At 37.3% G+C, this 25333-nt stretch overlaps 1 protein-coding gene across 2 annotated transcripts in view; it reads right to left on the reverse strand.

Moving 5' to 3' along the window:
* ARMC3 (armadillo repeat containing 3) overlaps positions 1–25333 on the reverse strand; it is a 51774-nt gene that overhangs the window by 3506 nt on the left and 22935 nt on the right. For both annotated transcript variants that reach the window (XM_014882151.2, XM_088160539.1), the window contains 7 exons: positions 15712–15961; positions 14424–14560; positions 11608–11776; positions 10626–10726; positions 8038–8106; positions 2618–2815; positions 38–200 (listed from right to left, as the gene is read on the reverse strand). In XM_014882151.2, coding sequence (XP_014737637.1) covers positions 38–200; positions 2618–2815; positions 8038–8106; positions 10626–10726; positions 11608–11776; positions 14424–14560; positions 15712–15961 — 1087 coding nt within the window. The remainder of the gene's footprint in view (positions 1–37; positions 201–2617; positions 2816–8037; positions 8107–10625; positions 10727–11607; positions 11777–14423; positions 14561–15711; positions 15962–25333) is intronic.

Consider the following 25333-nt stretch of genomic DNA (forward strand, 5'->3'; position numbering starts at 1 on the left):
AACAATATGTTATGTTGGAAAATAAATGATAATTTACCTTGAAAAGTAAAGCTCTGTGATAGAACGTCCCTCTTTTGATTTTCCCGATAGGCACAATGTTGCTTTTCAGTCCAAATTCTATTTTACTCATGTCAAGTTCCCACCAGAAGTTATGTAGTTTCTCTGTTTCAACAGGGCCACCCATCTTGTCTGCAACAAACCTGTTCCAAATGCATACTGGGATCAATTATAATTCCTCTTGTAGTTATCACTAAAATGTAGCACAATGAAATGTATACAAGCAAGAAGTGAATGACCTTTAAGCTTGCAATACTTTTTCTACGTTTGCTTAATTATTTTTTTAATTCAGTAATTGGCATTTTAAATATGCTTACTGATAAATACAGATAACCACAACTCAGGTCATTCATATTTATCACAGGCCTAAACCAAGGTGCAAAAGCAGAGATTCTGGAGAGGTGTAGTATAGGCACAAAGTCCTCAGAAAACGTCATCAATAACAGTGTAATTACTGAGTAAGTAATTAAAGAAGCTGATGTTCATGTTTACTGGTAATAGATTAGATGAGTTACATATTACAGTCCCCAGAGCTATAATTTGTTTGAAATAGTAATAAAGGCATGAGAATATGTATGACAAAGCCATAGGTAATGATCCTAACATAGAAAAGCAGCTGTATTCATTGAAGGTACTTATCTTCTACATTGCTTACTTATACTGAAGCCAGTTTTTTGGGGGTGAGCGGCATTTATCCATTAAAACAAATGGCTCAGAAACAGAAACAGAAATAGATCAGAACTCACCGTCAGCGCAAGCTCTGCCAAAACCATGTCTATTGGGAGACTGTGCACACACAGGACCAAACCCCGGGTTGTAAGTCTCCCCATTCACACACCACTTCATCTCCCCTCTGCAGGGTCACTGTATGTAAAGACCTTTGCTCCCCTCAGTGTCTCAGCCACAGGCACAAGGGTTATTGAGGTCTCTCACTCTGGGCAAGATGTTGCAGAGCTGACATGAAAATCACAAGCCATTGCTTCAGACAGGGAGCTAAAATCTGCATCCCCTCCTCTTGCAGAGGCAGTGAACGTGTTCCTCTGCCCAGCATAAACAAGGCAACCTCTGAGGCCTTGCTTTTCAAAATTGAGAGTTGAGGAAGCACTGGTTGCAATAGCATGGGCACAGGGAGCTCTCACCAAGAATGTCAAACAGGGTATCTTGAAGCTGGGAATTACAGGGTGAAGCTGAGAATGTGTGGGGCTCAGCACAGTCTCTTTTGCTGTGTGTGCCCATGGCCAGCCCTCATCAAACAGAGCAATGCTGCCCCTACCAATGTGCTCACCACCATGCAAAGATGTGCTGTGTTTGTTCCAAGGGAGACATCCAGCATTACTGATGTCCCCTCATCTAGCCTGAGCCTGACCCCCTCCCCAACGAGCACAAGAGGAACTCTAGCCAGGCTGCCAGGCTGCTGAGGGATGCTGCAGCTGCCTTTTCCCCCACTCCCTATTCAAAACATACTATTCAGGCAGCCATCTGAAATGGAACACAGACAGAAAAACACCCACAGAAAACATTCCACTTAAATTTCCCATGATTGTTTCACTGGGCTGTGTGTCTGCAAGTGTTTCACTGGTGTGTTAGACGAGTGGATTTAAAAGAGAATTTTATGGATTCCACCTTGAGGAAGGCAGCATGATTTATACACAGCTGGATAGTTAAGGATGTATATCTGCCCTGTCAAATTCTGCAATCAATGGAAGATTCATTCCTCATATCACATTAGATGACTTCATTAAAAATGAGAGTTAGTAAAAGTAACAAATTTTGTGAGAGTAAGTAGGATCTGACACCAAACTCTCCAGATTCAGGAGGCAGCCTGGAAACTGCTAAGATATAAAGATGGAGAAGATGAAAACAGACACACTGCTTGGAGTGATTGGTGCCCAGGCTGAGTAGTCAGTGTAGTTAATAAATCACACATTGATACCAACAGTCTGTACATGCACTATTGCAATATTTTGGCACTATTAAATCATCAGGATATTAATTACAAGAGCACTTAAAAGCTATATTAGAAAACTTGTCTTATGCTTTTGGCTCTATAGAAAACGGAATACAACAGAGTTGCTGTCCCAAGGAGTTCCAAATCAAGTAGACAGGAAAGATGGTAAGAGAAAGAACAGACATGATATGTAACTTGCAACCATCTTGACTATTAGATTTGGGTTCTAATGATGCTTTTAGGCTTTCCAAAACCTGGGTCACTGGGGTTCCTTGATGATGTAGATGCTATATGCAGTAATGTGTTCACTGGAAAAAATCAGTACAGTTGTATAAATGTGAAAAATAACAAGAAATTATTTATAAGAATATTTTTTAAAATGAGAAATTGATACCCTTTTGTTGCGAGTGGTACTTTATTTTAAAATAAATAAATTGCAACAAAATTAGGAACTAGAAGCTTCTAAAAATCTAAATATGTCAACATTCTGGGCCAAAGCTGATTTGGATTCCAGTTAAGCATGAGAAAATAACTATTCTGAAAAAGTTGACTTTGGATAAGAAAACAGTTATTTTATCAATTCAGCTTATGGAAATACGATTTGGTACTCACTGTGCAAGAGCCACAACCTGTTCCCGGGTAGTAGTTAGTGGTAGAATTGTTTTGGAAACATCATTAATGTAATCCATTAAAATGAAATCAGGTGGTGGTAGCCATTTGGAATTTTCTATATTTATTTCCTCCTCGACTGGAGGTGTAACTGGAGTAACTTCTTTTGGTTTTTCCTCCTCTTTTTTCCCCTTCCCTTTTCTTACATAGAAAAAAAAAAAAGTTATACACTTATTTAGAATATTGTAATCTTTAAAGTTCAAATTCAAATACATTAGTTCTCCAACAGGACATTTAGACAAATTGACTAGGGAGAGGTGGAAGGTAGGAGACATCTTTTCTCCTAATAACAAATATCCAAAATCTAAAAAGCTGTAGAGAGCTCTTACGGAACATGCCCTCAGGAGATGGTTAGGAACAAATGCCACCAGCTCCATATTAACATTGCTGTCAATTCTCGTTTTATTTTTAGTTAATGGCTCTGATATGCCTTTGCCATGTATGGATTATATAGAGGAGAAGATACTTACCTACTATATACATACAGGGCATGTTTTTAGTTATGGTTTAGTTCTGTATGGATATGAACTAAAATCATTAACTCCAATGAGTTTTTACTTGAAAAAAATCTGGTCTTCAAATAGAGGAAAAAGTTATATCAAAAGCACACCTGAAATATTGACAGGACATTCCAAAAGACAGCCTCTATACTTGCAAATTCAGGTACTTCAAGCATTATGCAAACTACAGCATGGCTTGTCAGAGAAAGATTTTACAACAAGTCTGTCGTCTTTTTGCTGACTCTTTCATTGCACATGCTTCATATTTTACTAATGCTCAGGATCTGAAAAATTACTATGATCCTATACAGGCATCTTAAGCACCCAGCAGAAGTATAAATGAATGCTTAAATTAAATACTCTGCATTTCATAAGTTAGCAGCACTATAAAATCAGTATCTTGCCAGAGGTATTTTTAAGGTCTATAACATCAGACAGTTTAGGATCTTTCATTCGTGGGAACACATGAAACTGTGTTTTGTAAGCATTATGTCTTTTCTGTGTTTAGTGTTTTGTAAGCATTATGTCTTTTCTCAACATAGAAAAATTCCCTGAAAATTTTTACTGTGAAATACAACAAAACTTCTTTCCTTCGTTTAACAGTCTGGCATGTTTTTTTAAAAAATCTATAATACTTATGCTGATCTTGGAAAGAAAAAGAATAAAAGAATAAAAGAAATAAAGGACCACTAGAGTACATGGCTCCAGGACACACTATCATTATTGCATGCTCTTCAAATTATCCTTAAAATTTATACTATGAATAGCACTCTTAAGATGGAAGGCATTGAACAAAGCAAAAGGGCATACACCATTATCAGTAGTTGAATTCAAGCAATTTGTCTTCAGAATACTTTGCAAACTTTTCTTTAATCTATTGAGATTTACCATATTCACAAAAAGCCCTTTTCATAGGTGTCACAAAGCACATTATTTTAGAAGGATAACCAATTAAGATTTAATCTTAAAATTATAGAAAATTCACCACTCTCTTAAATAAACTGTTCTGGTTATTAATTACACTTACACTTGGAAAAAAGCAGGCAAACAGTTTTCTTTATCTAATTTGACTCTATCTAACTATAGCCAGAGAACCTTATAATGCTAGATTAAATAGCTATCTGCTTATCCATTTGTACATTATGGTTAAAATACCATTTTTTAAAAATCCTGAATTATTCCCAACTCTCTGGTGTCCAGTTTAGAAGGTTTACAAATGCTGTAATTCTTGTTTCTTCACCATTTTCCCTTTTTCCCCTTCTTCCTTTTTTCCTCTCAGTACTTTCTTTTCTCTATGAGAAGTGCACCATTAAATTACAGTGCTATAGGAGAATTTGTTTCCTATTCTTATCTATTCAAATAACTCTAGAATCACAGTTATTCTCCTCCTTTCAAATGTTCAGGAACAAAACACCTGAGAGAGATGGGTTTGAACAGTGATTTGTTAGGGTTTTTGCTGCTGCTTATTTCTCTCAGGTATGACTACGTTCTGTTCCTTGGTGGAAGAACTGATTTAAGGTTGTCTTCCACACTTGTCTCTACCTTACTCCTCAACTCTTCAGTTCATCACATCTGTCCAATCTTTATCTCATAAGAACCTGAGGAGCTGCTGTCTTACAGCTCAGTGCTATAAAATAACTGGTAACCACTACAGGAGACTTCTACTGTCTTTTTTCCTGCCCCCTTTTTTTAATCCCCGTTTTCTTGCCAGCAGGAATTGTGACATGAGAAAAAAAATCACTCTCATTTCTCAGAGCTGTCTTCCTAGTAGTGAGGCTACTTGCTGTGAAAGCAGAGGAGTATTGCAAAGCAGAACTCATGGTACTTTAATAGTCTCCAAGCTGTTTCTGATTCTTTGCAACTTTAGTACAAGAGTCCAGCAGGTCACCAGAGCATCAGCTGGAGGAAGAAGGCACCCGATATTCTACCATCAAAAAGCAGCCATGACACCCATTTCTTTCCCATTTTGCATAGCTTAAATGCCCTGGTTCTCTTTTGAAAAGGAACAATTGAGCATTGGGAAGTATTTTCTTAAATTCAGTCCTGAAACATAGGATGGAATAAGCACACATTTATTAGTCTACATTAAATATAATATTTTAGCCCAGTCAATGTGCATATCAGATACAAAACTTCCTGATTAAAAATGTTGATGTCAATGAAAATATATGTCAAACTATCAACTAGGCACTTCCTCACATCTAATTCAAACCTTTCCAGCAGACAATTACAATTGCCCTTTCTCTTGGCTTTCAACTATGGTTTATATAAAGTAGTATCATTTCTTCAAAACAATGGCTTTAAACAATGTTCAGTAGAACTTTGCAAAATAATGATGAACAGAAACATATGATCAAAGGAAAAAATATGTAGGAAAAAGTCTAAGCATGTTTGAGACTTGGAGTCAGCTACTGACCTTCAAGTAACTCCCATATATCTCACAAATTAATAATAATAATGATGTATGAATTATGGTTTCAAAATGAATGACAATGGGGTTATAAATCATACAACTTGACCATGACATTCAAAAGCAATTATTTCATACTCCAAGAAAGGAGTCCTTATACCCCTGCAAGGTTTACTATGGGAAATTGAGACAGATACTTGCTTTTTTCCTGAAAAAACATTTTTTTGCTTTTCAAAAGAATTATGGTTGCAAACAAAGCAGTCATTTACATAGTAATTGACATAAATTACATTAAAACCAACTATCCAAGTGTATCCTCATCACACACTGTAATAAACAAATATATTATCATGTCAGAACAAGTCTCCCTTATCCTGAGACTATACAAAATGGCCTATGACTCTAGAGCATCTTCCAAGGTGAAGGAACTCCCCACTGAAACAGAGAAAACATAGCTGGGGCTCAGTATCTCCCCTTGCCTCTGTTCCCTTTGAGTAAAGGCATAGCTACAGTGGGTCACGAGCAGGGCCCATGGGGCAGCAGGAGGACCTGCAGGGGAGCAGAAGCTGGGACAGGCCTCCTAAGGCACTCATGCTGCTGTATCTACTCTGGTGCATCCTGAAACAGGGACCTTGCACAATGTGATTCATACAATCCATTTCAGGTATCTACTATAAAATTATTTAAACTGAATTTCAGAAGTGCTTGCAGTCCAAGGAACTAGTCAAATGGCAATGTCTGCCTTATAAGTCGATAACTTTTGGATAGACTAGCCTGACAATTTATTCAAGTCAAAACCTCAGACATTCACATTTAGTAGCTACTATCTGTCAATTATTTGTATGTCTGTTCTAAACAAGTTGATATAATTCAAACACATTCAAATATAACTCAAAGTATAATACTTTAAGCCTTTTCTCTAGTGATGCTTTTGCTGAGTGAACACCATTGTCCAGGTAACTTCTGGTTTTCCCCTACTGGAGATACCATTGAACTATTGAGATCAAAAGTAGGTTTCAGTTTTGTCTCGATTTTCTTACTGCACATTTAATTTCTCAAGTGCAGATACAGAATTATACAAGCAGCATCAGAAATTAGCCATTATCTCTGACAATAAAACACCTGTACAGGCAGTAGGGTATCATAGTTCATGAATGAGCTCCAAAATAAAAATTGGAAACACAGTACATCAGCTCCTAAAACAGACACACCATTTCTCCTTTTTTTCTAACCCTGTGGCACTTAGCATTTTCTAATGTCCATCACTGACTACAACTCACAGCCCTTAGCCATTGCCAAGGCTCCCTTTACCATAAAGAAAGGAAAATTAAGAAGTCAGGACTGGGACCCACAGAAACCAGCATGACAAATGGTCAGCTCACTAAGTTAGCTAACAGAAAAGCCAAGGAGAGTTGTAGGTTGTATCACATTCCTATCAAGGACTAGAGAACATTCCATTGACAGCAAGGAGGCTCGATTTGGACTGCTTTTGGATTCCCCTGGAATCAGGCATGTACACCTGCCTTCTCCAGAAGGCACTGTTGTGGTCATGATTGTGCTGCTGTTTTCCAGGAAGGACAGTTGGGACACCATGGCTCAGCTTCCTCCCACAGGAACAAACTACAGGTTAAGTATTTTATATTAGACAAGGACTAGAAGCCTGGTCTTGGTGAGAATAAGGAGAGTTAAGTACCTGAACAGCTCAAGTAAAAAGCCTTGTTCATTACACCTCATCATTAGTGATCAGCTTCAACAAACCACAAAGAGAACTGCTAAACCCCAAATATCTTGTGGTCAGCTATCTGCAGGTGTGAGGGACAGATTCAAATCCTCTTTCTGTAAAAGAAGGAGATTAATTTTCCACTACAAGAATAGAGGTTCTGATCTACTTGGTGTGAAGAGAGAGACTGCAGCATTGTATCTAGTGCATGGTATGGGTCAGGACAAGTGCTGCAAGAGTGAAGCATTTTTAGGCTAGTTGCCTAAAAATCAGGACAGCTCTGAGCACACTCTTCTCAGCTTTTAGTCATCTGTCAACTGCACTGGAAGAGATTAAATCTGGAAAAAAGGATGCATATAGGCAGTGTAGGAACATTTTATGTTTAGGTTATATCTCGGTTTAGGTTCTAAACTGAGAACAAACTTCTAGTATAATTTCCCGGTGTCTCGGTTGTCAAGCTGTAAAATAATAGTATTTCACTGCTTCCAAGGGATAATGAAGAAAAAAAAGAGCAAATAAATGTGAGCTGTTAGAGGACAAATAATCACTAAGATAGACAAAGGAGTATTACTGCAAATAGGAGGTGAAAGAAAGACTCCAAAAATATATTTAACATTGTGTTTAGGTATTTGTACTCCATTCAGAAACTGTCTCTCACTATTTTCTCAGACTTCTATTTCTAGTTTTAGAGGAACAACAGAACATTGACAACTAGTAAATCTGAGAACCATACCTTATTTTTTCTTTGCTGCTTACTCTTGAAACAGGCCGTGATTCATCTTGTACCTTCTCTACTACAACACTGAAACAGAATAAGATATTTTTGCATGTTATTTTCAGAGTTAATATTTGCATGTGAAGCTATGAAAATGGAGTTTGGATTCTAAAGGATATTCACAGGTTGTATATAAGTGAAAGAAATAACATAACTACTAAAAAAACAGACATTAATTCAGGGATCAAAAATGAAGTATGGAATCATAGAATGACAGAATATCCTGAGTTGGAAGCGACCCATCAAGATCATCATACCCAACTCCTGGCACAGAACCATCCCCAAGAGTCACACCATGTGCCTGAGAGCATTGTCCAAAGATTTCTTGAACTCTGTCATGCTTAGTACTGTGACCACTTCCCTGGGCAGGTATTCCAGTGCTCCACCATTCTCTAGGGAAAGAATCTTTTCCTAGTATCCAACCTAAACCTCCCCTGACACAACCTCAGGCCATTCCCTCAAGCCCTGTCACTGTCACCACAGAGAAGAGATCAGTGCCTGACCCTCCTCTTCCCCTCATGAGGAAGTTGAAGATTGCCATGAGGTCTCCCCTGAGAAAAGAAAGAGACAATTCCTGTTCAACCAAGATGCCTTCTGTCTCATCTGCTTGACTTCTGACATTTGGGAATTGTCTGCTCTTGTGCCCTTAGGAGGTGATGTTTAAAAAGTGACCAACACTGACAGATGCCAGCATCTGCAAAAACATGTTCCCAGAGGATCTTACTCACTAATTCCCTGAGCAGTCTGAGGTCTGGTCTCCTCCAGTCAAGAACTGAGTTTTTTACATTTTTCCTTCTGTTAACAGAGATTTTAAACTTAATCACTTCGTGATCACTGTGGTCAAGACAGCCACCAATCTCCACTTGCTCACAAGATCCACCTTGCTGACCAGGAGTAGATGAAGGAGGGCATCTTTCCAAGCCTGTTCCATAACGTTGTCATTCGGGTTTTTAGGAATCTTCTGGCCTGTGTTGTACCAGTTGTGTGATGTTCTCAGTTAATTTCTGGCAAGTTGAAGTCTCTCATAAGGACAAGGGCAGTTGATTTGGAAGAGACCCTTAGTTCCTCAAAGAATAATTCATCATTGTCCTGGCCAGGAGGCCTGTAGTGGACTCCCACGATGGCATCTGCATTATTTGTTTGTTTGTTTGTCCCTTGATTCTTATCCAGAGGCTCTCAACTGTGCCATTGCCAGCTGTGAGCTCCATACATTCTACCCCTTCTGTTCCATACAGTGCCATCCCTTCACCTCTCCTGCTGTGCCTGTCCCTCCTGAAGAGCCTGTAACCATCCAACAGGGCACTCCAGGCACAGGACTCATCCCACCAGGTTTCACTGATGCCAGTGATGTCAAATCTCTGTGACTGGGCCAAAGCCTGGATTCCCCTCGCTTGTCCCTTGTGCTGGGTGCTTTAGTGTGGAAATTTCAGGTGTGGTACATTGTAGCCAACACTTCCTGAGGCAGATTGAGGGATCCCATCAGTGTTCCTTTCCTCAAGTTTTGACACACCATTCCATCACTCATCACTGGCCGGCCTGGCTTTGTCCATTTCCTCCTTCCAGCCTGGTTTAAAGCTCTGCCAATGAGCCCTGCCAGTTCTTGTGCTAGAGTTCTTTTTTCCTTCTGAGATTGGTGAATGCCCAACGATGTACACAAAAGTAACTGGGGAGCAAGGCTGCTGCCAAAGTGCAAAAGCAAGCATCTGTATCAAAGTCAAAGAATGAAGACTTGATAGTTAAAGACAGCTCTAGGGATCAACAAAGAGCATGGAAGTCTAATTTGTCATAGATATTCCCAGACATCTTTATGGTGTCATATACAAGCTTAAAAGGGAAGCTAATGACATTGTAACCCAAATATGTGATGTGTTGACAGAGAAGAAATTTTTGGACTTACAAAATATTGGTAGAGTGATCTTTGATCTGTGCGACGGTTTACAGGAAATGGCTCCCAGTTAAACAAGCCCAGTACCAACTTCCTGCATTCAAATCTAAGAAGATTTGTTAGGCTGGCTTCAACTTAAACAGAGAAGAAATGGACACAGGTTCTTTATCAAGCCTGAGAGCTTAATGTTTGGCTTTGTCCCACCCCTTGGAATGATGTGCTTAAAATTCCATGCATTTGTCTGTACAAGAGGACCATCAAATCATAGGTTTCATTGTCGAATGTTGACATTCAGCTCAGATGACATAATTACTACAGCAGATGACAAGCTTTGTTATAACTAATAAAACACTGAGTGTCCCATCATCAAGAATCAAAGAGTGTTAAATGAATGAGTCTTCAAGGCTAAGATAAATAAAGCAACTCAACTGAATAAGCTTTTTTCCAAATTCTTATTTTATAAAATACAAATGTTTTGCTTCCTAGGACATAAAAGCATTGTGCTGGGAATAAAATAGATATTTATATGTATGTGTGGATAGATAGATAGATAGATAGATAGATAGATAGATAGATAGATAGAATTAAGTTTGTAATGGAAACAGTGAAAACCATTAAAAAGATGAGCTATTACAACAAACACGAGTAGATCATGACTCACTTTTCCTGGGGTTTAGCATTAATGAAGATTATTGCCCGCCGGTCAGTAAGCTCTTGCTGGCTTAGTTCTTCCAAAGACAAAAATTTCCCTCCATGTTTTGTCTACAAGAAAATTAGCATAAAATATAAGGTGTTCTGTTCAGTTAAAGATGCAGAGAAAAAATATCTTTAAAAGATACCTAAACAGTAATTTAAAATTCCTAACCTTAAACCAAAGTCTGTGTAAGAACTTATAAATCTATTCAAAATATCTGAAATTATTTTCTACTTAATTCACATTTTCTTCATCAATTTTTCTTAGAAAAAATTGTGTATAAATATTTTAGCTTGTAGTTATTGGTTGGAAGAATTTCAAACAGTTCCAGAATAAGGAAATGTTCCTGCCTCTGAAGACTTTACAGCCTTCAGAAGGATGGAGTTTTCAAAAGCAACCAAGTGCGTTAGGAGCAGGTATTTCACTGAGTGTCAGTAAGACTAGTATTTCTAATGCATCTGGGTATTTTGAAAAATCCTTCTCAGATTTAAATTGAGCACAGCACTAATAAGTGATACCAGAGTCAGTCTTTATATACAAACACTTCTTTTGTGAGAGAAAGGGTCATGACCGAGGTAAAAATATGAACTCTTTGCTTCCTTATGTAAAAATGAACAAACAAAACGTCCACAGGTCATACAGTGTCAAGTTAGCATTAAGTATAGTGCAGGGAAAGAGACCAGAAGAGCTAAAGTTTGAGAAAGGATCTGGAAAGGTCTGAACAGATCAGATAGGATTGGGAAGATCACAGCTAGGGAATACCATGAAGATGATTTCATCCATTAAGAAAGATAATCAAAAGAGATCTGTATAACAGCTGTGAAATTTCAGGATAGGAAAACAAAGTCTTTTCTGTAACCAGATTTTGGCTGTTGCTACAGTACTCTTTCTAAATTAAGAGGAAAATTTTACTCTTTCTAAATAGAGTAATTTGTTTAGAATAGCTTACCTGACCACAATCATAGAATCCATTAGTAATGATATTTCTTGATGATAAATATCCCATCTGGCTGTACTTTTGGCAAAGATTGTTATCAAGTAGTTTTTCCAGAGCAGCTTCACTAAACTTATTTTTACGCTTTGTTGACAGATTAATTTCTTCTAGGATGTCTAAAGCACTGATAAATAAAATACAAAGGCTAATTCATCATTAAATACTAAACAAATGTTATTATACAGCTCAGAGTTAGTTTTCAGCATTACCAAGATCAAGATAGATTCACTTCCAAGTGCTGATCCTGTGCCCTCTGGGCCAGCAAGGAGTGGCTGTGCTGCACTGAATTCCTTCTCTAGGGAAGGAAAACACCATGCAGTGCTCAAAAGCAAAAGCAATTCCTTTAGGTTGTTAAATGCTACCTAAAGAAATGCAGACAGGATGCCACAACCTTTTATCTAGAAGAATCTTATGCACCATAGAGAATTTAGTAGAATAAAAAAGATGTAAAAGGAATAATGATCAGAGCCAACCATATGATACAGTCCAGGTAACCTCTCTCCCTCTCTCACTCTTTTCAGATGCAAGGCAATTTGCAGATTCAGTTGTGCATTATGCAATGTGTGAATCCTTCTGGTCTAGGACTGTTACTGTGTTTGGGGGAGCACAGCTGGCAGATGTTTGCTATGAACAAGAATGGAAACACAAGGAGTTGTAACACCACCAGAATGGCAGGATTCTTGCAGTATGGAGATGGAAACAAATAGTAATGTGGGGACATGGGAGGACAGGAATTACTTTCTTAAGATTTTTCTGGTGCTGAAACCACAAACTGACAACTTTTGACCTGAAAAACTTAGGAAAACCTCACTAAGAAAATAAAACAAACTGAAAAACATACTGCAGTTCTAAAACTGTTCAGGAATGGAAAAAAAAAAAAACAAACCAAAAAACAGGAAAAAAGGAGTCTGATGCCTTTTTTGCTTCAGTTTTCATAGAAAGGTTTCAAGCAGATGCCCGGCAGTAATATTAACAAGGAGGTAACAACAGTAATCTTAAAATGTTTAGGATAAGTTTGAGGAGACAAGGTTAGAAGTCCCTGAGGATACTTACCTCATATATTCTATGAATTTGCAAAAGCAACATTGGAACTATTTATAATCGTATTGGAAAAGTCTAGGCTAGATGGCTGGAGAGTGGAGAAGGGGAAAGATACTATCTAGTTTTGAAAAAACTATGAACAAAGAAATTATAATAGAGATCATTCAGCCAAATTTCAGTGTCCAAAAACACTGTATCAAATTATTAAACCATCAGTTGGCAAGCAACAAGTGATGAGAAATAGCCATTATGTATTTGACAAGAATCAATCATGAAAAGTCAATCTAATCCTTGCTGCAATTGGGTAATTGACTTAACATACAGGCAGAAGTAGATGTGAGATATGAGCTGAATTTGAGATATATTTTGACTTTTATAAGGCTTTTCACTTATTCCTACTTGGATACTTATAAACAAGTCAGGGAAATATGATCTACATGCAAATAAAATGAAATAGTGCCTGACTAGCTGAAAAACTATGCTTAATGTATTATTATCAATAATATGCAGTCAAACTCAAAGGATACATACATTAGAGTCCTGCTTCAATACAGTCACAAAAAGGGATTAAATAACAACAGTGCTATATGCAAGACAGAGAAAATAATTAATGAGCTATATTTGATGGTGGGATGACCTCACCTGAAGTACCTCATCCAGGCTGGGAGATGGTACTTCAAAACGGCATAAAAAATTATAGAAATTCAGAGACGTGTGATGAAATGATACAAACAAAACTTGTCTAATATTTTTACTTTGTCATGAAAAAGAAACAGAGAGGGACATGAACAAAGAAAATTCAGTGAGTTAAACTCAAATTGCTATAAAAAGTGTTTATTCAACCTCACTGAAAGCACGACAACATGACTTGTTTTAAGGGATATTTAAAACTGAGAAACCCCTTCTAAGTGTAAGGATATTCCAGACTGGAACAGGCTACCTCAGAAAGTTGTGAAACACCTGCAGGAGCAGTATTTACCCAAGCCAAAATATGTCACTGTACCTTATGCAGTCTTACACCAGGATAGATGGATAATATCACCTTTGAGGTCCCCTCCTGATCTGAATTTCTGAGAGTCTCAGAAATTCCCTCATAGATGAATTTAAAGTATCTGTGCAGTCACCAGATAAGTGCCCAGTAGAGGGAGCAGGGCAATTACATATATTTTAATTTAACAGTAACTGTAAGTTGCCTTGTCTGAGGAGTCTCATGTCATAATTCTTATAACCTAAACAAGCTTTTGTAATTCAGATATTAATATATGGAACCAGCAGTTCCTAAGAAAGAAAAAAACAGAGCCACTTTTCCATGACACTTCAGAACAACTGCAGTTAACCAGAGCTTGTAAATCAAATCTAGCCTGTGTATAGTAAGTGCAATTTACAGTATATTAAAATTAGTCTGAAACCTTTATTTCAGTTTCAAATGTATGGGGCACTGTAGTCCCTAATATTGACGGATATAAAGTCTCTTCAATATAAAGCCTAATTCAGTCACAGAAACAATAAATGTCTTATTGTTCTAGACAGTTCTCTCTACAAGCTTACATTTTGTTAGATGATTCTGTTCCTTAAAATCAATACCATCTCATCTGTAACATCTGTGGTGCAAAAGTAGTTTCAGCTTATCAGAACGCTTTGTTATTCTGCTATAAATATGTAAAGACTGACTTAAATTGAGTTCTCACATTAAAAATTTTCTTTTGAGTTTTGATACTATTTCTACTCACCCTAGCCTGCACAGTTCAACGGCAGTTAGTTCATCGCTTCCACAGACCATAACAGCCCAACAGGCATTTCTTCTGACTTCGTCATTCTTAGACTGCAGCAATTCAACCAGTGGTCCCAGCCCGCCTACTTCTCTTAACTATTAGAAAAGTGAAAACATTGCCACTTACATATTTCATCTCTCCCAGCAAGAATAGCCTGTGAAATTCACTTCCCAAAACATTCAAGCTTTGTAGAAAATCTACAGTGGGCTGAAAAAAAGGTCATTTACGGGGATTCTGTGCTTCTGTGAACTCTGCATAGGCTGCAGCTTTAGAGTGGTACAAGGCAGACATCCCTTCTGGCTCTGCCCTACTTTTCAGTTATTAGGCTGTGGTGTGGAACCCGAAGAGACTATGCAACCCAAGACTGACACAGAGAGTTACACAGCTTTTTCTGTGTTCTGGTGCCTCCTAGCAACTAATTTACATCACAATACATTTGAATTTGTATTGTATGTATGACAATCTTATTAACATCCTATTCTCTTGTGTGCTACAGTATCTTTCCTATACATGCTGGAGGAAATATTGCTCATTTGGATTTTCGAAGAGAAAGACATTTTAAGGACACTGAAAGAAGTAGATTAATTATCTATGCCCCTTATTCATGTCCTAATTAATAGCCTTGACCCATGAGAAAACCCTAGCTTATGATTTATGAATGCACATAGCATCATTCTTATTTATGAGAAGAAAATACTATGACCAATTCATAAACAGCAAAGAGTCCAACTTGCTGGATGTCACTGATCAAAGGATTAATTATATTTTGAGTTTTGTCTGAAATACATTTACTCCATGCACATCCAGTATCTCATTAATCAAGGTCAGACATTGCCGTTCAGGCCTTGAAAATGGGCAGCAGAACACTGAGGGAGAGGAAAGAGGACAGAACTTCTCATCTTCAAAGTTCAGCCGACAGTTGCAGCTGAAAGAAACCTTGACATTTAATGCTCCTAAATATTCAGATCAAGATACAGCCCTGGTGAAAATTCATTGAAGTCACTGAAAAGCTGTAAAGCATTAATTTGGGGCAAGCAAACACAGTCATGAAAATTTAAGTTAAAGAAAACCCTTTCCAAAATCTCCTAAAAGCTGAGCTAAATTCAGCAGAACAAGTATCACAAAAATAAGTAACTACATAGAAAGCTCAGGACTTCTAGGTCAGACACAACAGATTCCTGGTTAATATAATTCCCACCTCAAATACAGAAATGTTATCAACAACCACAACCTCAAAGAGTTTTACCTCAGCTCGTGCCTCAGCATCACAACCAAAGGCAGCCACAGCAAACAGTGCTTTGCTCTGCACTTGGCTGTTGGTTGAGCGCAGTGGCCCCACAAGGGCACGCATGATACCATGGCTCTGGATTCTGACACGGGATGGCTCTTGCAGGGACAGATTTGTTAGCACTGCAATGGCATTGCAAATGGCTCCATCTCTCTGGGCTTTCAAGGTGTTCATCAGTGGCTCAATTCCTTCAGCCTCAGCAACAACACTAGCAAAATGAAAAAGGTGAAAAAAAATTTGTTATTTTAGGACTATTTTTTCTTCTTAGCATGCTGTTTTTACCAACTAAACTAGTATTACAATTCAAGGTTTGCATATATACATATGCAGGTATCTCTACATATATATGTGTGTGTGTGATTTCTATGGCTCAGGGTGAGAAGTTCAAGAGGTACAACCTCAGCAGACAAACCAAGTCACAAACTTCTGGATTCTTTAACTTACAAGGACATGGATCCTTTCTGAGGCATTGAACAAGTCAAATAAATCTTGCATCTTTTCAAAGGTGCAGAATTTCTGTCTCTTTAGTTCCAGGCAAATGTTTCTGCAGCCTCCTACCACTTCTCCCCAGAAGCATTCTAGCACTACCAATGAGGATTATAGAGAACAGAGTATCCAGATCAACTAGTCTATGAATAGCAGATCCAGTGTACATATTCCCAGTGTTACCAGATGATATTGCATCCATGGCTGAAGGGTGCTGCCCCTCAGCAGTGCTGGAACAAATGCTCGTGTGGCCAAGTCCTAAGATAGACGTGCAAAATAATCTATTATTTTGTTGTTATTTCAATATATTTTAATGTTATTTCAAATAACACTGGGGAGGATGGTTGGGATTTTTTTCTAAGGACAATCTCACAGATTTAGGTTAGAGAACAGTCAAGGAAAAAAAACAGCTGAAGAAGTATTATTAATGAAATAACTTTGAGCACCAGACAGCAGAAAGTGTAAGGAGCTGCACTACTAGAGGACAAAGGCTCATATATTTGTTAAACAAAAGTTGGTAATATTGTTAGCAATGGGAATGCACAGATGGCCAGCTGAATTTTCACTACAATTGCCTTTTATACTCTCTGTTAATACATCTACATCAAAAACATAAAAAGCTCTTAAAAAAAAGAGTTTACGCTTTTTATAAGTTTCACTAAATTTCTGTGAACACAGTAATAAAAGAGATCTGTATGTGAAAATCTTTTACTATAACAGTACCTTACCAAAATTTGACTAATATTTGGATAACTTTCATAGTTACAAAGTAAACCAAGCTTAGAAGTATCACATATAAACAAAATCACTACATGACCAAAGACTGTTGGCACTGATAACAAACAAAAAACCCCATGAGGAATGCTGACAGTCACACAGTTAAGCAAACAGGACAGAAAGTAGAATACATGCCAACCTGAGCCACTAATAATAAAATAATTATTCAAATAATCCCAATACATGTGGAATATGACGTAGGTCTTACAGTGAACTCATCTTAGTGCAAGTATCTCCACATGGTCAGAGAGGGGGATACAGAGCTCCTGAGCATACCTGGAATGAATGAGCAGAGCCTAATGGGGTTTGCTACTCTCGTTTCTGCCTCAGGTGCAAGGCAATGGCAACTCACAAGCAGTGCTGGAGCATGGATCTAACACTATGTGGCAGGAAGACAACAGTTACTTGTTCGGAAAACCAGGGAAAAAGCAGCAATCCAGGGACTGATGGTGCAGCATTAAGATACATGGTCAGTTTGTGCTGCCTAATTAATCCTCACGGAGCACCAGTAGCTTTAATGCAAGCACTTTGGTCTCTATTCAGAAGTAAATCCCATGTTTTCAGATGTCCCACACTGCACCCCTCTGTCTTCCTTCAAGTAGCTGGATTTGCCTTTGTATGTCCTCCTTCCCCTTTCCTACTTGACCAGATGAAGAAGAGCTGAAAATGTTTTATTTGTTGGGTTGTTTTTTCTTGTGGTTGTTTTGGGTTTTTTACTTAGGTAAGGACACTATACATCTTTGGTTAATACCATCTTATCATTCCCATGAAAATTTTATCCGAATTTTCAGCTGCAGGATTGTTGTAGCTCTGTCCAGGCTGCTGTATATGAAGAAATTTCGGACATGCTGATTGCACATGTGAGAAAGAGCTGTAGACCACATGTATCACAGGCTTGCTGGAAAACACCACATTAACAGCATGTGTAACAACACCATGAGGTACCTGCTGGCACAGATTGGGTGAGACTCACCATACACACACACAGCTGCACACAGTGAGGTGTGTCCATGAGCTATCAGATTTACTGCATCATGCAGTGCATACACACACATTTTACCCAGGAAGGGAAAGAAAAACCAAACAAACAAAATCAAGAAGTTTCTCCTTTACAGTGGATACACAGAAATTCCAGGATTTATGGGACAGATTCACTACTCATAAAATGCATTCACTGCATCTCACAGGTGTAGTATATCCAATATTTCTGCAGTAAGTACAGGACTTACTATTCCCACACTGCACCCAAAAAAGAATACACATGTTCTCCCACAGGAGCTCCTAGTAAACAGATAGTCCCTAACAGAATGGCTACAGAATGATACATAGCACTGGATGACGTAGCCAATCACATCATAAGCAGATTTACTATAATTTCCATAAAACCAGCGAGTACACAAGCACTTAACAAAAGAGCAAGGTGATGGCTCCTCATGAGTTCAGAGCTGACCTCAGCAAGGTACAGAGCACAGCCAATTTTCTCAAGTGCCACTCAACCTCAAAAAGGTTGAGAACCACTGATTTAAAAGATCATACATATTTATTTCTATCCTGTGTCCTACTTCTGCGCAGACTCGTTTTGTATCACAGTTTCATGCATTTAGTTTAATAATCAAGTAGCACAACTGAGCACAAGACAAAAAGAATTTGTTATAAGAGACAATGGCTGGTAACAAGAGTTGAAGGTAACCAACATCTTTGAGAAAAAGTTTTTAAGAGGGTGTGAACATCTGAGGCCAGTGCTGTGTCCTGGTAACAGGGATGCACGCAGAAGAAGGAGGAATGGGGGATCCATTGTTCAACTCACTCCTACTCCACAGGCCTCTGGAGAACACAGAAATAGCACTGTCACCCTGGGCCACAGGACCTGACCTCAGAAGGGAGCTGAGAGAATGGACATGGTTAAGTTTAAGGTGCTGAAATACCAAAACACTAAGTATGGAGGTCCTTGTTCCCTTTTATCTTGGGCACAGACATGCACTGTGTAAATTTTTTATTATGAAGCAACAAAAGTCAGAACATGCCTTTACCAGCTCTTTGCTTAATGCAGATCAGCACTAGACTCTCCCTGCCTCCAGAACACTCTCCTTCAGACATATCCCACTGAGACTGTGCAATTTATCAGTGCTTCCACTACAGAACTATATCCTCAAGGAAGAAGTGAGCCTTGGTTTAGCTGAAAAGAAGCATACACTTCTTGATGTGGAAAAGGAGTAAGTTAAATAAATTCAGAAGTTTTTGCTCCATGTTTTGCATATATTCAAACTACATAGTTTTCTTAAAAAGGAGAAAAAAGATAGGGAAAAGGAAAGAAGACAACAAGAGAAGAAAAAAAAAGAAGGACATTGCACTTGCCACATCACCATTTTTTCCTCAAAAGTAGAAGCTGCCTATCTGAATTATAAACAGGAAGAATAAAAAGACAAGACAGGCATAGGAATTGCAGAGCTCAAATTAAAGTTAAAATAATTGAAATGCTATGAATCATAAGCACATATTATGATCCTTAGAGCACGTAACAAAACAGGGTAAGGCATTTACCTTAATCACGGTATACAGAGTTAGGTACCCTAAGGACTCTAAGCATGCTCTTTAGTAAAACAGTAAAATTCTGATTACAATTGGATTCAAATTACTGTATTCAAGAATAGCTAAATTATTTTTTTTCAGCTGTCATTGGGATGACAAATATTAAATGGTCATATAATAAATATTTAATTTATTAGTTTTAAATATAAATTGTAATGTTAAGATATTTTCTTGAAAATTCTCTAAAAGATAATTCAAGATTCAAAGAATAAATGCTGAGAGACTGAGGAAAAACAAACATTTCCTTTACCACTTTTACTGCAAAAATAAATTTAAAATTGACAATAAAATCATTACCAAAAACTTCACACTACAAACTTTTTTTTAACAGACATTTTGGAGATGTGTATGAATGTCACTGAAGTGAGTAATTTGTTGCTTCAGTTGTCTGGGGTGCAATAGGAAAGCTCAGATATTGGGAGTATGTTGTGAAAACAATCAGCAGTAAAACATTGATGAAAATCCTGAGGGGTTTTTATACTTTATTTTATTTTTAGCACTATAAGCACTCTGCGGCAAGAACCACCTCTTTGTTGGCATCACAGGAGCATAAAAGCTCTGGTCTGTGACCAAACCTTCTAGCCACGGCAAGAAAAATAACAGATTATTTACTTAGAGCATCAAGAATTGTCCAGATAGCTTTTCTTCCTGAAGAGAAAATCTAGCCTAAGGGAGAAACAACTAAGAATGTTCAAAGAGCTGCCAGAAAACTGCGATTGCCCCTCAAACGCCCAACCTAAACAACCTCCGGGGGAGGGGAGATAGAGGAGAAGAGCAGTGGTACAGCTTGACACCACTGTTTACTCAGGATTGTACTAAATTTACACTAGTGAGATTGACACTTCATAAAAATGGTAAAGTATGTTTGGTTTTGTTTCTTCTACCATGATTGAACATAAACTGGTTTATATTCAATTATATTTTTATTCACTTCTATGCTGCTTACTCCCCTGCTCCTGACAGAGGATTTAACACAATTTCTGCGCAGAAAAAATTCAAATTTTTCCTCCTCACTGGACTTCATTTTTTTCAAATGTGTTTGCAACTGCATGTTTAATTTCTGTGCAAAATTACTGTGATTGTGTGTGAGGTGCTTAGCTAGCCATTTATGCCTGTGCATAGCTCATTTTCATACATAATTGCATGTAAATTATGCATAAGAATTATGCATCTAATTACACACATTTTTTAAAATCAACTCTATCTGTGTTAAATCGCATGAGTTCTTTTTCACACAAGGCATTTCTGATCCAGCTCTCTTATGCAATTTCTGTCTGAGAAAGAATATCATAACCAGAAGTTTGAAAAAGGCTCAAGAAATATGTTCCTTTTTATTCCTTAAATGTATTAGTATTCTTCATTAGCCTTGTTATGCCATCAGAATAATCACATCCAATAAATGTCTTCTGCACTTACCAAAAATTTCACTTTGTGATTTAATTATTTTCAAAAGCAATTGACTGCTGTAAATACTCGTATTTTATTTAAAGACTAATATTGCTTCTGTTTTCTTCGCTATACAAGAGAAATTCAGTATGTTTATTCTGAGTATGGGAATCTCTAGCACAAGAGACTCTGATCTACAATCTAGAGGCCCTTTGTACTCCAATAAAAATACTGATGATATCAACAAACCATATTAATTTTTCATTTCAGGAACTGAAGCCTCTATTCCTATTTTCTAATGACAAGTACCTAGTTAAAACTTCTACAAAACCAAAACTCAATAAATCTCACAGTCTGGACACAATAAAATCTTTAACTGCTAACTGGGTTAGCAGAGACTCTAATACCTGACTCTCATTTAGCAATTCACAGAGATCTTCCAATGTCTATCATTGAATTCATCTGATGAAGTTACACAGATCTCAGTTCTAAAACTGTAGTATTCCCCATTTAAAATGTTGCAGGAACATTGGTAATGAACTATCTATTCATAATGCCTGAGACTTTCAGTTATAATAATATTTGCAAGCTTTGTAAAGAATTTCTGATATTTCTCCTGTTATGTGGAAGGCTTAAAATTCAACAATAGAAACGCTTTTTGCTCCTGAAAGATCCCATGTGATAAGCTCATGAAAACAACAATCCCCCTCTCTCTTTTTTGTGACCCAAGAAGAAGTGCATGCAAAAATCAGTAACTAGGCACAAATATATTCAGAGTCTGGAATCAACATTGTTAGAAAAGCAAAGTAAGAGGGAATGTGCATGTATTGTCAGAGCAGCCTTCATGGAGGTGGAAGTAATGAAAAAGTCTAATCAAGGTCCTCACAATTCCTCTGAACACAGGGAACAAGGAGACCGTGGTTCATCTTCATCTTTGGAAGCATCAGCTAAAGCAGGGTAAAAGAGCTGTGCCAAGTCAGTTTCTACACACTGTAATTTGGATTGTGAACTTGAGCTTTCACTTCTGGATAACTCTTTTCTGGACAACTGTGAAAATATCTGAAATGCAGTTGTCTGTTTTGCCTTGCTATAAGCTCAAGCTCTTACAATGATCTAGAGTGCAGAAATTTATGCTTTCTCTCTTTAAATTACATCTCTAAGAAAATACATATACACTACTATGTTACAATAACATTACTAAGGTTGTATGTCAAAATGTTAAGGTTACTTGTGAAAGCTTATTTTTACCAGATGACAGTCCAAGCGGCCAACATGCCATAGTCAGTGCACAGGTTAAATTCACAAGGAAGAATTAAGTTTTTATGGTCAGTCATAACCCTGAAATTTCCTTACAGACACTCTAAATAAACACTATACTCAAGTAAGTTAAAACATACACTTAAATAATTCAGTTTAGAAATCTACTACAAAGAAAATGTGCATGCAAAAGCACCAATAGATTTGTCTGAAATATTTACTCATTTGTAAAATATTCTTTGCCACTTTTAATTCATAAAAAGCATAATTTATCTCAGTGAATATCACTGAATGAGATTGCAAGGATACACACTCAAAAGTAATCATGGTACTTGTGCCACTACACAAAAGGAAGTTTTCTCTCCCAGGCTTAGGGGTCTCCACCCAGGAAAGAAAAGTTTTCACCTGATCCCACAGAGATCTATCATGGGAAGTTACAGGTGACAACAAACACACTCTGAGTGAAATTCCAGCCATCCACAGCTAAGATAAACAGTGATCATACTGCAAGGCTTTGAAAGTAGGGGTATACAAACAGGCCAAAAGATTCTGCTGTATCTACAAGGAGTAAAATTTCTATGTAGTTATCATCATTCCAGATCACAAGTGTTCTGTGTTCTGTCTGAAACTATTTTGAACTTAGCTTTCCATGTGCTTTAGGATGTGGTGATATGAGATCTGTGTTAGATAAAGATAAATGCTCTATATTGGTCTTTGTTTTGAATACAATCCCAAAGTTAAAAAATAACAACCGTAAAAAGCCCCTGCAGAATGCATAACAATATTTTTTAAATTTTGTTCCCTTTTTTTTTTTTTTTTTTTTTAATTAGTGAAAGAAGGGCTGTACTGGGAAAAAAACAGTTACAGTGTCTGAGCCTACAGAAGGACTTTCCCAGGCAGCCACACCTTCCCAATCTAAAACAAAAATACAGCAGCTGGCTGCATGAAAGATTTTTGAGTGCCAGCAGAACACAGACCCATGTCCGTGTGTTAATGTGTTACGTATCAGACATCAGACGTGATGTTAAAGTCTTAGTGGGAACCCATTTCTGAGTGACATCCCAGACACAGGACTTAGCTTTTCTGGCAAGGGAGAAATTTGTCAGAAAACATTTTGCAGTTTTCAATGGAAGTCAAGATATAACTTGCAAGGAAAAGCTTGTGAGCTCTTAGGTAGTGGGTAATGACTTTGTTGTCTTTTTTTTATTTTTTACAGTACATCCCACAATATGGATATACATTAAGATAAAGGAAAAAGAGAAACCTGTTTGTAGCCTGAGATAACTGTATTTTACAGGGTGTAGACATGGATGCCAATGTAAAAAAAGTAACAGCACAACCCACAAAACTCAAAAACCTCCCTTTACTTTGCAGCGCATTAGCTCAAAAATATAATTCTGTCACTAGGGGTCAGTATTAAAACATATTACGTCTACACAATACAGCCAGCAGCATTCTATTGTTGATTTCCTCCTTTAGAAAAACAAACTTATGTCATAAAGAACTATTAAACCACAAAAAAAGACAAAACCTACAGTTGACTGTCACTTTTTGATGCTCTTAAATATAGCTCTTGTTCTAGAAATTTGTGTTCCTGTTCTCATAAATTAACACATATTCATGCAAATGTATCATCTTACATAATATTGATACTTTAATATTTCTGTGAATTAGGTTCCATCTACAGTCTTGAAAGAGAAAAGCTATTACTAAGTTTCCCATTTTCTAATAGAGAAAATTACTACCTAGTGTTTTTACTACCTAATGGCAGCAATCATTACTTCCTAATAGTAACAATTTTTGGAATGTAAGAAAAACTGGATGTTCTTCAAATTTATTCTTTGACAGCCATACTTATCTTATAAACAATAAAATAAATCTGTTGTGTACTGAAAGTCTCAGTTGAAAAAGGTGAGACACTCTCAATCTACAGGTGAAACAGATTGAGGATTTATTTTGAGTCATTGGATCAGTGCATGAATTTCAGTTTGGAATAATAGATATAACACCCACTAATCTCAAGGGAACAACTCACTTTCTCATCACCAGTCACTGTACATAACCAATTAGTTCCCAACTTCTCCTCCTATCCCAAACTACTCTCAAATCTTGATAATCTTGACACATTTGAGAAAGTACACATTCAGATGCTGCACTAATGCCTGGAACTGTCTATATGGATATAACCTTTGCAAATTTAAATAAGTTGTCTGACTACTGTGAAAGATTTAAAAATTAGAAAATTAAATAACATAAAGCTTACTGACGTTGTAAATTTTGGGATGATACTTTATTATTTTGAATCCAGATATAAAACAGAATTTTGTCACATGACATTTATTATAAACCCCAGGAGAAATATTCTGTCATAAGTCTGTCATGTACCACATCTTCCTGCAGCCCTTGGTACAAATGAAGAAAAAACATCCTTTTCCTTCTTCCCCCAGACCAAATTCTAACTGAATGCTATAAATTTTGCGCTTAAAACAAACAATTCAGGACAAATATTATTGAGGCTATTAATTAGTTTTCATGTCTAGTACAAAGTTCTAAATTCCAGACCACATGTTTTCCTTTAGTGGCAAATCCATTAGGTGCCCAGAATTCAGACATAGCCAGATTTATGAAGGCAGCTATTAGAAATGGCATTTGTGTTACGACTACACGGAAGAAAAGAGCTGGTCAAATTAATGTCTGACTAACCGGTATATGTGAGAGTTTATTTCTATGTGCTACTTCTAATATCGTATTTATATTTAACATGATTATCTTATCCTAAATGAAAAGCGAAAATAATTGATTATACTTTAAATGAGAAAAAATAGGCAGAGGCTGAGGTAAGCCATTTGTTCCAGGATTAGATGTGTGGCACAGAACCACTTATTTTCCTGCCCAACAGATGACGCTGCTGTTTCTTTGTTCGTGCGCAATTGTTCCATTTGTGCATCACATCCATTACTGAAGTGACTGCGCCCACACTGCCCAATGCCCGCATACAGCAAAACCAGAGAGCTTCAGAGATTCTTTAAATGGCATTCTGCTGTCCAAATAACCATATACAGTTTTCAATAAAGCAAGTTGTTGC

This window comes from Sturnus vulgaris, chromosome 1 (assembly GCF_052056855.1).
Source record: "Sturnus vulgaris isolate bStuVul1 chromosome 1, bStuVul1.hap1, whole genome shotgun sequence".
In the NCBI taxonomy this organism is placed as follows: Eukaryota; Metazoa; Chordata; class Aves; order Passeriformes; family Sturnidae; genus Sturnus; species Sturnus vulgaris.